Source organism: Hoplias malabaricus, chromosome 11, assembly GCF_029633855.1.
Source record: "Hoplias malabaricus isolate fHopMal1 chromosome 11, fHopMal1.hap1, whole genome shotgun sequence".
NCBI classification, from domain to species: domain Eukaryota; kingdom Metazoa; phylum Chordata; class Actinopteri; order Characiformes; family Erythrinidae; genus Hoplias; species Hoplias malabaricus.
In genome coordinates this window covers 19,661,723-19,676,162 of record NC_089810.1, presented here as the reverse complement: position 1 = coordinate 19,676,162, position 14,440 = coordinate 19,661,723, and the positions used below count along the sequence as shown (strand labels likewise).

Genomic DNA, 14,440 nt, shown 5'->3' with positions numbered 1-14,440 from the left:
TAATTTAGACATGGATTTTAAATCAGTATAATCCTTAGAGCAATAGCTCATTTGATTTGTGAGCTTTTGTGGGATTTTAATCACGCCGCAAAGTACACAACTTGTTAAAACAGAGGTACCTTGAAATGATTCAATATTCTGTCTCTGCCACTGATGCTGACTGAAGCACTGAACCGAGACTGGAAGAGATTAAACAACTTCTGTGACTTACAGTGAATCACAGCAGTGTGTATGTGTTTATGTGTCTGTAGGGTGGGAGAATGTATATGGCTTTGACATGACCTGCATCAGAAATGTAGCAATGAAAGAGCCACTGGTGGACATAGTGGACCCAAAGCAAGTGGTGACCAACTCTTGCCTCATCAAAGTAAGGTTCCCTTCACTTTTCATTCATTAATATTCTATCTGGGTGTGTGTTTGTGTATAAAGTTAAAGTGTTAGATAGTTTGCACATGCTCACTGTACTAAAAAAAAAAGCCATGCATTACAGTGTTTTGACTAATCATTAGTTCACTAACGAGGCATGACTGTTGTATAATGATCCATCAAAATGAAATCTCATTTCACAATAGAGTGTTTGATAATGGGCTGAGAGAGAATGTGATTGGCTTGATCAGGTTCATTTGAATGCATAGTGTGTCATGAAACCTCACAGGGATTTTGAGCAGCATACAAATGTGTATAAATTGTAAGAGTATTTTTTTTTGTATATTATCAGATGAACCCAACACCACAGAATGTAGCTCCTCCGTATAAATTAGGGAATTCCAGCTTCAAGTTGGACCTTTAATTCTGCGCGCACACACACACACACACACCTTGTATACACTAATCAGCCATAACATTATTATCACCTCCATGTTTTGGCCCTCAATGCCCATTCTCTCAGCTCCACAGCTCTGTAAAATTTGTTTGCCCAGATTCACTCCATTCTTCACTGGTCAGGACCCCCACAGGACCATCAAAGAGCAGTTGGGATTTGGGTGACGGATTCTTCTCAGCACTGCAGTGACATTGATATGGTGCTGGTGGTGGTGTGTTAGTGCGTGTTGTCCTGGAACTAGTGGAATCCGACACAGCAGTGCTGCTGGAGTTTTGAAACACTGTATCCACTCACTGTCCGCTCTGTTAGACACACCTACCTCATTGGTCCACCTTGTAGATGTAAAGTCAGAGACAGTAGCTCATCTTTTGATGCACAGTTTGTGTTGGTCTTCCTCTAGTCTTTCATCAGCAGTGAATGGACGCCACCCACAGGACACTGTTGGCTGCATCTTTTTGTTTGGTGGACTATTCTCAGTCTAGCAGTGACACTGAGGGGTTAAACAACTCTAGCAACACTGTTGTGTCTGATCCATTCATACCATCACAACACACAATAACACACCACCGCCATGTCAGTGTCACTGCATGTCTCTAAGAATAAACATGAGCTTAAGTAAATCCCCTTGGCATTGGACTGTGGAGCAGAGGCACTGTCTTCTCTGGGGATATGGAGTTTAATTCAATACCTTTTGAATGAATTGGAAGGGGTTCATGATCCAGGACTCACCATCTCACATTCCTGACCTCACTAATGCTCCTGTGGCTGAATGCAGTAGAATAACTCAAACAAATCTTGTAGTCCTTAGTCTATAACTAAGCTGGCAGCACAGTGGAGGCAATCTCCTTATTAATACCCTTAATTTCAGAAAACGAACTTGTACCCGCATATTTGGCTATATAGGGATTAAATGGATAGCAGCAAAGTTGAATGTTGATGTTTTTTAAATATATTTTTTGTCCTTGTCTGCAGCTAGGGGTACAGTCAATTCCAGAGTCTAGACTCCTGACCGCATTGTCCTCCACTGAGACAGTGAGAAGACTATGTTGTAGGTATATCTGTAGGCTGTAAGTCAGTTTAAAGGAGTTGAAGGTCAGAAGGAACATATTGAAACACTGGGGGCAGTTGAACTGATTAGTGGACAGTGTAAACACTACTATTATCTCCTTTCACGAAGGAACAAATAAAAGAGCACTTTCCAAGGTTTGAGATGTTGAAACAGCAAATAATATCTTGTACTGTTACTGAGGGCAGCCTGCAGTCTGACCTGGAAACAGAATGTGGTCACAGAGGAGAGAAGGAGAAGCTTGATGATTGGCTCTTGTTTGGTTCTCAATCAAGATTTGCTCCTTCGAAAGGTTTGTGGTGGAGAGATACATATTAGCTCTGTGCAGTGAGCTGATGATGAGACTTGATTGAGCTCTCTCAAACATCTGTGTTCAGGTCCAGGCACTGCTCCAAGGTCTGAGTAAAAGCAGCCTCTCATTGATGCATCATTAGCATACTGACAATTTATGCTTTAGACAAAATTAGAAAGAGCTTTTAAAGCAGCATAGTATGGAAATGGACGATTGCAGTGCCCATGACTCATATTATGCAACCACTGCAATAATTCCTTCATGGGTTAGAAGGTTTGGTGTTTGAGTTTGAATGAAAGAGCTGTTCTGTATCTTCAGGAGGTGGACATCTACACAGTGAAGCCCGAGGACCTGTCCTTTACCTCAGCCTTCTGTCTGCAGATCCAGAGGAATGACTACATCCATGCCCTCGTCACCTATTTCAACATTGAGTTCACCAAGTGTCATAAGAAGACGGGCTTCTCCACAGGTTTCGTACCCTAACCTATGTACTGTTACATAATGAGACCTAATAAGAGCTAAAAAAGTATTTGTCTACATTTGAAAGGCTTCTGATTTCAGGCTCAGTTGTAAGACTTATTTCAGGTTCATGTTTGACCTCTTAGGCTTCTTACAGAGCATCACTCCTCATTATTCCTTTATTCTTCTGCTCTAATTTTGTTACTTTTTTTAAGGAATTTAAAGGTAAATAGTCTAATCACAGTAAGTTTTAAGATAAATGCAGTCACTTTTTGCTCACAGTCAAGTTCATCTAAGCCCAATAATATCAGCGTAAATCAGATACAGTATCTTGTGAAATTTTTCTAAAGAGCATTTTATGAATGTGTAATGCAAGCTTGATTTATTTTGATATATTTTTGTAGTGTATATTTTTCTATTTGATATTGACGATCAGATTACTGTTATTACTGGGTAAAGGTTTGCAAAAGTGACTTTTTTAGTTAAATGTTGCTAAAAGCCTAATATTTCAGTAAGGATGATGACATGATGATGAGTGTAAGACAGGTTTAAAACTCTGCAGTGTGTGCAGCTATAGCTGTTCCAGTTCAGTGGTAAATGTGTGGTAATACAGGCACTTTTCATTCTCGGGACACACAGAAACTACTTCAGTTTGTTTGGAAAAGGAACAATACAGAAGAAGCAGTACTCTGCTGTTTTAATGAATCATTACTGCCATCTTGTGGTACTATTTAGTTACAGCACTGTGACTTGTGTTTAGTTTGCAGTGTCTCCCTCTCTTTTTACCATTGATTAAATGTCATACGGTTTAATGTCTTCTGACAGTGGAGGAAACAAAAGGCCTAGTCAAATGTATGATTTAGGACTTAATGAAGCCAGACACTGGTATTGATTTCTGTAGTTGTAGTCCATGGCAGTTGTTGTTATATCATCTCTTTCCCTAATGATAATTTTATATATATATATATATATATATATATATATATACACACACACACACACAGATCAGTCATGTCATTAACAGAATGCAGTCCAACAGTTGCCCTTCATACTTTGTTAGCGCCCTTTCACCCTGGTCTTCTAAGGTCAGGAGCCCCACAGGACCATCACAGAGCAGATTTGATTTTGGTAGTGGATTATTCTCAGTGCTGCAGTGATACTGACATGGAGGTGTGTTAGTGTGTGCTGCATTGGGACGAGAGACTCAGACACATCAGTGCGTTCTAGTTTTACACACTGTCCAATAACTCAGAGACATTAGCTCGTCAGTTGACCGTGTTGCTGTACAGTTTGTGTTAGTCGTCCTCTAGTCCTTCATCAGTGGACAGAGGGCACCAAAAGCAGGACGCCGTTGGCTGGATATTTTTGCTTGGTGCTCTATTCTTAGTCCTGCACTGACACTGAGGGTTTTAAAACTCCAGCAACAGATGGAACAACAAAGTGCTCCTGTCTGGTCAGTGACGCTAAGAGGATGAACAGTGAGTGTAAAAACAAGGAGGTAATGTTACCGTTATGGCTGATTGGTGTACATTGAAACTAGATTTAAATATATGACACTACACTGACCTGTGACAGTTTCCACATCTTAGAGTTTACAAGGCTTCCTTGCCTTCACACTGGTCTTTAATCGTTCTACTGATTCTCAATTAGCTCAGAATGATGCTGGACTGAGGCTGGGCCTTTAAGAAATGTTGATATTTGTTTCTGTTAACCATTTCTTGACCAGCTGTCTTTTAGATCACTGTCTTGTTGAAGGCCAGTGTTCCTCAAGGCATGGTTTTCTGTAGAATGACTGATGCTTTTCTTTCAGAATTTTAATGTCCTCTTTTTTCATGCTTGCTTTGACTTTGACAAGTTCGCTTGGCCCACTGGGTGAAAAACACCCTCAAACATTACCACTCTGGCAAGCGCAAGGGTCACTTTTTGCTGCCTACCAGATTAAAAAGATTTTTCAAAGATTGGGCATCTTTGTACGTTTTGATTATGCTTTGCAATAACTTTCCATGGGAACTTTAGCAATATTCCAAAATGTAAACTTTCCATGGAAATTTTGGAAACACTGGGAATTTATTTGAATTAATAGGAAATATTGGATAATTCATAATGGAGTTGTATCATATTCTATCATCAATGTTTTTTATTTTTTGTCAACAGCAGACCTGAAGGCATAACAACACAAATGACACATTACTGCAAGCAGAATTTAATAAATGTTTAATTCTTTCACTGAACAAACAAAAGTTAAATAAAAAAACTATCAAAATAACTCCTGCACCACCCCCCCTCCCCCCCACCAACCACCACCACCCACCCACTCAATAAATAAATAAATAAATAAATAAAATAAAATAAAACAAAAGCCATTCTAAATGTAAAACAAAGCAGTATTCTTTCTTCTTAAAAATAGGTCAGATTTAACATCAAATCAAATAAAGGTATTTTCTGATAAGTCTGGCCTCTGCATGTTCTGTATATTTGCCTAATAGTTTCAGGCTTCTTTCTAAACCTCTGAATCCTCCGTATGCACATAAATAATGAACAAGTGTTAATTCTTGGTTACAGAAACCCATTGAGGCAAAAAATTTAGGTAGCTAGCCTATGCTAGCCTTGGTAAGCTAACTTCTTGTTAGTCTGCTAGCCTTGGTAAGCTAGCCTCTTAAATGAAATTGCTAATTAAGCTATTCTAATTTACCAGCAAGGAACTGTGAGACACCTTGATTTAATTGTTGCTTAAATGTTTCAATGCTCTTACTTTCAATAAAAATATGAACCTTGTCAAAACTTACCTGATTTTAAGTATTCATTTGGTCCAAAAGTGTGCTTGCAATGAGTGTCTTTTATTCCCATTAATTCCCATAATTACCTGTAAATTCCCATGGTAAATTTTGCAGCCCTACATTGCACTGTGGCTGCTGGAACCTTAAAAAGACTTGCACATGTTTTGTAGTCATTTCTGTTCTTGTGAGCAGCCACAGTCAGGAACCAGAAGGTCACAGTACACTCTTTGGTTTTAGACGTGCAGTTGACTAGTAACTGAGTTGACTATCACTGAATTAGCTGCTCTCAATTTATAGTTGATTACAGTGCAGGACCAATGAGAAATCTATTAAAACATTATTTCAAATATTTGTGAAAGGGTCTATGGTAAGAATTTTTTAAAAATAACACCTCATAAATAGTTAAAAATGAACAAGAATATTTGTAACACAGTGTCCTACTGATGTTTTTCACTGTGATTTCCAGCCAGATGAAGCCTGTTGGTTAAATAAAAAATGTACCGTAGATCAATTCAAATTGAAATGCGCATATACACAGATGAACCAAAGCACAGAGGCCACCTCGCTAATGTGCTGTTTAGCTTGTTTGATTATATTCTCGCCATGCATTCTGATATATCCCTTACCCAAATCAATGTCCAGTTCTCTCTCTCTCAGACCCTTTTTTGATGTGGGAAGTGATTAGCTTGACCATTCTGACTGGTCTGAAGCTACAGTTTCATACACAGGGTGTGGTTCATTGTGTTGTGACACATGCCTCCCATTACCATTATTAAACATTTCTGTGACCTGTGCAACTGAGGTCTTTCTGTCAGTTCTGTTGGGTAGCCTCAGGATTTCTCACGCTTCGATGAGCCTTCAGTGCCTAACAGCATGTGGACAGGTTGTGGCTGGATTTCTTAGACCAGCTTTGGTAGATATCACTGCTGACAGGGAGCATTCAACAAGCCTCGCCATTTAGAGCCAAATCACCTTGGAATAACGTTTTGACTCTTGTCAGTCACTCAGATCTTTACACTTTTTAATTTTTCCCACATCCAACACACCCACAGTGAGAAGTGACTGTCATATATTTGCCATACCTTGATTTGTGCTGCTCTTACAGGATAATCAGCTTCATTGATTATACATATGGGGCGGTACGGTGGTGCAGCAGGTGTGTCACAGTCACACAGCTCCAGGGTTCTGGGGTTGTGGGTTCAAGTCCAGCTCCGGGTGACGGTCTGTGAGGAGTTTGGTGTGTTTTCCCTGTGTCCGTGTGGGTTTCCTCCCACAGTCCAAAAACACACATTGGTAGGTAGATTGGTGACCCAAAAGTGTCTATAGGTGTGAAGGAATGTGTGTGTGTGTGTGTGTGGCCCGGTGAAGGAGTGGCGCCCCCCCCTTCAGGGTGGCCTCCGACGCTCAACTGGATAAGCAGCAATTATTTTAAGTACGATTCCCATATTTGAGAATGGTTTTGTTTGTACTCTGGTAGTTTGACATGTTATTATATCAGGTTTCATTTAACGTCTTCACTGTGATTGATGAAAGTTAAACTTAGCTCTTTCAATACCTTTTAAATCAGAGCGTGGTTAGTCCTGGACTGCCTGCTCTGATCTCAGAGCACATTGAAGTTCTCTTGACCTTTGCAGCTTGGTCTCTCAACACCAGCCCTCTCTCACAGGTGGCGTTGCTCGATATCAGCAGAGAGCACCTGGCAGAGATAAATGCTTACACACACAGACAGAGTGAAAGATACTGACCCTGTGTCCATAGAGCAGTAAGGCAGTTTATGTGAATTAAGGTTCAAGTGAGAGGGTGAGTTTGAGGAGTATTATATATGACTGCATTCTTGGGCTCTTCAGTGCAACAGAGAAAAAACTGTTTCATAGTTACAGTTAATACAATTAGAATAAATAAATAAAGAATTGTATTTGTAAAACTGTAGAACAGCGAGTAAACTGACTGATGAAAAGATAATGAGAAAGAAGGCTAAGTACATTAATACAATTCAGTGTTCATTTTACATTGTGAATAATTACAGAGCTAATGTATCATCTACTGACTGCTGCTGTATTCTACTTCTGCCATCATTCCATTCATGGTCCTATTTGTTTTTACATTATTTAGATACGAAGTACCTCAGAGAATTGGCTCAATTTCTCACTCACTGAAGTTTAAGAATTTAATTTACATGGCACACTATTCAGTGCTTTGCATCAATGATACTGTATTCTATTATGTACTTTTGCAAGTGTATTAACCTACAACATGTTTGATTTTGATTTTGGTCTGAGTCCAGGAGAGTTGCATGTTCCCCTGTATGTACCTGAGCATGTACAAGTTTGGGAAGGAAAATTACCCGAATATGGCCTTCCAGGACACTTGTTTCAGTGGCCAAAAATGCAAGCTACAATCCTTAGGTGAAGACATTTAGGGGGTGCAAACTATAACAAGCAGTCATGCTAGTTTTTACCATAGCTGTACATAGGTACATGTAAATCAGTACAAACTGCTGTCCACATTTACTCTAAAGACCATCCATCCATCCATCCATTATCCACCGCTTATCCGGGTCCGGGTCGCGGGGGAAGCAGTCGGAGCAAAGAAACCCAGACCTCCCTCTCCCCAGCCACCAACGCCAGCTCCTCCGGGGGTATACCGAGGCGTTCCCAGGCCAGTCGAGACATATAGTCTCTCCAGCGTGTTCTTGGTCTGCCCCGGGGCCTCCTCCCCGTTGGACATGCCCGGAACACCTCTCCAGGAAGGCGTCCAAGAGGCATCCGAACCAGATGCCCGAACCACCTCAACTGGCTCCTCTCGACGTGGAGGAGCAGCGGCTCCACTCCGAGTCTCTCCCGGATGTCCGAGCTCCTAACCCTGTCTCTAAGGGAGAGTCCAGACATCCTGCGGAGAAAACTCATTTCAGCCGCTTGTACCCGCGATCTCGTTCTTTCGGTCACTACCCAAAGCTCGTGACCATAGGTGAGGGTTGGGACGTAGATTGACCGGTAACAAGACCACATCATCTGCAAAAAGCAAACATGGGATCCTGAGACCACCAAACCGGACACCCTCCGCCACTTGGCTACGCCGAGAAATTCTGTCCATAAAAATTGTGAACAGAACCGGTGACAACGGGCAGCCCTGACGGAGTCCAACTCCGACTGGAAACCAGTCGGACTTACTGCCAGCCATACGAACCAGACTCCTGCTCTGTTTGTACAGGGACTGGATAGCTCGTAACAAAGAGCCCAGTACCCCATACTCCCTGAGCACCCCCCACAGAATACCCCGAGGGACACGGTCGAATGCCTTCTCCAGATCCACAAAACACATGTAGACTGGTTGAGCAAACTCCCATGCACCCTCCAGGATCCTAGCGAGGGTAAAGAGCTGGTCCTGTGTTCCACGACCGGGGCGGAATCCGCATTGTTCCTCCTGGATCCGAGGTTCAACTATCGGTCGGACTCTCTTCTCCAGTACCCCCGCATAGACCTTACCGGGGAGGCTGAGGAGTGTGATCCCCCTATAGTTGGAACACACCCTCCGATCCCCCTTTTTAAAAAGGGGAACCACCACCCCAGTCTGCCAGTCCAGAGGCACTGCCCCCGATGTCCACGCGATGTTGCAAAGACGTGTCAACCAGGACAGTCCCACAACATCCAGAGCCTTGAGGAACCCGGGGTGAACCTCATCCACCCCCGGGGCCCTACCGCCAAGGAGTTTCCCTACCACCTTGGCCACTTCAGCCCCAGTGATAGACGAGCCCCCCCCCGGGGTCCCCAAGCTCTGCTTCCTCTACGGAAGACGTGCTGGTGGGATTGAGAAGATCCTCGAAGTATTCCTTCCACCGTCTGGTGACGTCCCCAGTCGAGGTCAACAGCTCCCCACCCCCACCATATACAGTGTTGGTGGAAAACTGCTTTCCCCTCCTGAGTCGCCTGACGGTTTGCCAGAAACTTCTCGGAGCCGACCGAAAGTTGTTTTCCATGTTCTCACCGAACTCCTCCCACACCCGAGTTTTTGCCTTAGCGACCGCCGAGGCTGCGAGCCGCTTGGCTCCTCGGTACCTGTCGGCTGCCTCCGGAGTCCCCTGAGCCAACCATGCTCGATAGGACTCTTTCTTCAGCTTGACAGCCTCCCTCACCCGGGGTGTCCACCACCGAGTGCGGGGATTGCCACCCCGACAGGCACCGACAACCTTGCAGCCACAGCTCCGTTCAGCCGCCTCAACAATGGAGGTCCGGAACATGGCCCACTCGGACTCAATGTCACCAGCCTCCCCCGGGATGCAGTCGAAGCTCTGCCGGATGTGGGAGTTGAAGATCTTTCTGACAGGTTCCTCTGCCAAACGTTCCCAGCAAACCCTCAACACACGTTTGGGCCTGCCAGGTCTGTCCAGCATCCTCCCCCGCCATCTGATCCAACACACCACAAGGTGGTGATCAGTTGACAGCTCAGCTCCTCTCTTCACCCGAGTGTCCAGAACATATGGCCGCAGGTCAGATGATACGACTATAAAATCGATCATCGAAATGCGGCCTAGGGTGTCCTGATGCCAGGTGTACTTGTGGACACCCTTATGTTCGAACATGGTGTTCGTAATGGATAAACTGTGACGAGCACAGAAATCCAATAACTGAACACCACTCGGGTTCAGATCAGCGGGGCCGTTCCTCCCAATCACGCCCCTCCAGGTCTCACTGTCATTACCCACGTGAGCGTTGAAGTCCCCCAGCAGAACAATGGAGTCCCCAGAATGAGTGTTCTCCAGCACTCCCTCTAGGGTCCCCAAGAAGGCATGGTACTCTGAACTGCTGTTCGGTGCATAAGCACAAACAACAGTCAGAGCCCTTTCCCCAACCCGAAGGCGCAGGGAAATTACCCTCTCGTTCACTGGGGTAAACCCCAACGTACAGGCGCTAAGCCGGGGGGCTATGAGTAAGCCCACACCTGCCTTACGCCTCTCACCCTGGGCAACTCCAGAGTGAAAGAGCATCCAGCCCCTCTCGAGGAGATTGGTTCCAGAGCCCATACTGTGTGTCGAGGTGAGCCCAACTATATCTAGTCGGTACCTCTCAACCTCGCGCACCAGCTCAGGCTCTTTTCCCACCAGAGAGGTTACGTTCCATGTTCCAAAAGCCAGTTTCAGTAACCGAGGATCGGAACGCCAGGGCCCCCGACCCCGACCACCACCCGATCCACAATGCACCAGACCCGGATTACTACCTCTCCCACAGGTGGTGGGCCCATGGGAGAGTGGACCCATGTATCCCCTTCGGGCTAAGCCCGGCCGGACTCCATAGGTCTAAAGACCCACACATGTAAATACCCAGGATGCAGTTTACAAAGCTTTTAAAAGCAGGGGCAAATCAGATTTATTCTACCTGCATACGACCTACAAACAGCTATAGATTGTAATGGTAATAATAATTATAATCAGCTGTAAGTCACTAAAGATTATAGTGAAAATAGTTCATTAATTAAACCAGTTGATGGAATGTGAGGTTTTATAACAAATTATAGTCAAATAAATCAAAAGACTGAACTCTAAAATGTATGTATGTTATTTTTCATAGCTCCTGATGCCCCCTACACTCACTGGAAACAGACAGTCTTTTATCTTGAGGAATATCTCACGGTGAAGAGAGGAGAGGAGATTGTGGGCACTGTAGCCATGCATCCCAATGAAAAGAATGCAGTAAGTGTTCAAAACATGGTTTTCTATAACAGAATACACTTTACATTTCAACACTAATCTGTTTATCTCCCCTTTCTCTCTCTCCTCCAGCGAGATCTGGACTTCACTTTTGAGCTGGATTTTAAAGGTCAGCTGTGTGAGGCCGCTATCTCTCATGACTATAAGATGCGTTAAGAATGCAGCAGGGGCTGAAAAGCTCCAGCGTGGCAGTTGCCCCACCAGTATAACGGCAGAGCAGGGTGCACTTTCCTTTTGGAAGAAGCAGCCACTGACGCTAAAGGTGAGGGCCGGAAGACCCAGGCCATGGTTCTGCTTATCTCTGGGAGCTGTGCCAACATTCTGGAGCAGAGTGCCTCTCCAAGCAATAGCAGCCTTGCCATCGCCAATAATAGCGTGCACTAGTCCACCATTTCTACGACTGTTCCGAGGGCATCTTTGAATGTATTGCCTTATTAACTCAAGAATGTCACTGTCCTTATGAATGTGAACAGCCAGTTTACAGTCGTTTTACTTTATTAGGAATGAAGATTCGGTGGAATATTTTAGTTAATTGCTTTTGGGTGTGACTTTTAAAGTTTCAGAGGGCAAGTAGCTAGATTTATTTGTAGTTCAGTTTTATCTAAACTATTGCAAAGTATGTTAGTAGTAGTATGTTTCAATTGACCCAAAGCACTAGTCTACTGCACCATAATAGAATGAATTACATAAGTCAGTGATAAAAACCTCTATGCTGAACTCCTAAGTTATTGAACTTCATTTCTTATAGGAAAAGGGTTACGAGTCCATGGCAATAGCTAGAATTCCTCCTCTTTAGATAGTTTGTGTTATTTTGTGGACAGTGTGCAATATGTTGTGAGGGTGAATGAGTCTTGTTCTTTAGTGTGTGTTTATTATTTTGTTAGAATTAGTATAACTAGTACCTACCTACCAACAGCTTAGAAAGAGAAAGGGAACGTGTGTAGAGTCAGACAGCAGCTGCCAATCCTCACCTTTGCTCTTACTGAATCATCACCAAGTAAAAGGACCCCTTGTCCTACTATGATCCAAAGACAGTCTGTTCTTTAGCAAGACACAGCTACACACCCCATCCAGCACATTTAATATTCATACCCATGTATTTTTACTTACACGAAGGTAAACTGCTGATAGAGGACCGTAAATTAATAAATGTGAGGCACTAGGGAACTATCCTTGTACACGAACAGATTTATTAGCTGCATATTTTTTATCAGCACTTGAAGTAGGTTTGCTCAGTTACTTAGTCCACAGTCTCTTAACTAACTCTATATTTATTGCATTTTCCTTAGTTTCTTTTGAATAAATAAAAATGTCTTATAATTTAGTTAGCAATTTAATTTCAGTCACTTAGCTGCTTTTAAGAGTGTCCAATGTAGTGTGGAATAAGGCATGTAGAAGTTTAGGTAGTTCACTCAGTGCTGTATCTTGTATGAATAATGAATGTCTAGTCAGATTTTATATTTGGAAAACATGCAGTACAACACACTACACTCTACATCAGTACATACAGTAAAGCTCTAATCAGGGTGACAAGCTCAAACTGATGTCAGGTTGCTTACTTAGACTATCGCTAATAATACTAATAAAATATGCTAAACATAAAACAAAAATGCCCTACAGATATAAAGAAAGCTATTTAAAAACTGATTCAGAAACATCCTCACTGATGCTTTAAAGGCAGAGGTATTCAAACTTTTTTTTATTTCTCTCCAGGGGCCTCCTTTGCCAGGTAAAATACTGCCTAACAACACAATATTAATATATATTCTGCACATGTAAACAGAACACATGCTTCTGCTGTGGGGACTTTTTTCTTTCCTAACTGAGGAGTCCATAGGCAGCCTAAATTCCATGATGCTAAATTACATGTGACACTAGTTTGACTATTATTTATTGTTACAGCAATAAAATAAACAAGTTAACAGTTAAATGTCAGAGTATGAAAATAAGGTTTGATGGGAGCTGTTCAAATATTTATTTTTTTGGAACCTCACATCTCACCTGTGCCTCCCTGCAGTTCTCCCCCGTTTGGATACCTCTGCTTTAAAGGTGAAAAAGCAATATACAGTGTTTTACCTATAATTATCACACAGATCATTTTGGACTGCTGAAGATATAGATGTTCGTAAGCATGCTTTAGTCGTAAAGAGGTTCTGCGAGTATTTAAGGATGTGAAGGCTTTTCATCATGTATTAATAGATGTGTAAAATTCAATCCCAGATATGTTCATAAATATGTTGTCAATAAATATTTAAACTTGCCTTTTAAAGGATGGGCTTCACAAGGTGCTAAGAGCTCTACTCAGTATGTTATAAAAATGTGGTACCTACTTACGGTTCACTTCATGCACTGGTATTTTATTTATTATTATTATTATTCTTTAGTTTTCTTATTAGTCTGCTCCTGGTGGGGTCTGCAATGTGGGTTAGAGGAGCACACAAAAATGTGCTGAGCATGGCATTTGCATTCGGCTGGGACTGAGAAATCATGCCGTAAAGATATGAATCGAGTGGCATCTGTGACAAAGATGGACAGAACATCACATTGAATTTGTAATTCACTGGACAGCTTTTACACATCCATCCAGCACATATTTACAGTCAGTGGGTGGGGACGATATAAATGAACAAAATGTATGAGGAAAGTGGATAAACATACCTGCCTCAAACCAAAGAGCACAACAAAATAGAACTACACATAAACTAACAGGGCGGCACGGTGGTGCAGCAGGTAGTGTCGCAGTCACACAGCTCCAGGGGCCTGGAGGTTGTGGGTTTGATTCCCGCTCCAGGTGACTGTCTGTGAGGAGTTGGTGTGTTCTCCCCGTGTCCGCGTGGGTTTCCTCCAGGTGCTCCGGTTTCCTCCCACAGTCCAAAAACACACGTTGGTAGGTGGATTGGCGACTCAAGTGTTCGTGAACGTGAGTGTGTGTGTGTGTGTGTGTGTCTGTGTTGCCCTGTGAAGAACTGGCGCCCCCCCCCAGGGTGTATTCCCGCCTTGTGCCCAATGATTCCAGGTAGGCTCTGGACCCACCGCGACACTGAACTGGATAAGCGGTTACAGATAATGAATGAATGAATGAACAAAAACCCCCAAAAACCAGAAAATCTCTTTGCAGTTTCTGCTTTACTAAGGGATTGGGCCTTTCTTCTCGGGACATGTGGTGATTACAGACCTCCACACCCAGTGCTGCCCTGCTGTCATCTGTTGTTGCCCCAGGCAAAAAGAACTCTTGGGTATGTCGAGGATGGCCTGTATTGCAGAAAGTCCAGTCGTCCCAAGATGCAGGCACCCTGAAATGGCACCAGCCAAAACGTAT

The 14,440-nt window shown here is 43.2% G+C and overlaps 1 protein-coding gene across 1 annotated transcript in view; it reads left to right on the top strand.

Annotated features, from left to right (window-relative positions):
• The window catches only part of LOC136709673 (protein arginine N-methyltransferase 8-B), a 30,747-nt gene extending 17,392 nt beyond the window's left edge, over nt 1-13,355 (top strand). The window contains exons 7-10 of the mRNA XM_066685087.1: nt 252-367; nt 2,500-2,650; nt 10,982-11,103; nt 11,194-13,355. Of these exons, the coding sequence (XP_066541184.1) occupies nt 252-367; nt 2,500-2,650; nt 10,982-11,103; nt 11,194-11,277 (473 nt within the window). The 3' untranslated portion in view covers nt 11,278-13,355. The remainder of the gene's footprint in view (nt 1-251; nt 368-2,499; nt 2,651-10,981; nt 11,104-11,193) is intronic.
• Nucleotides 13,356-14,440: the final 1,085 nt, after the last annotated feature.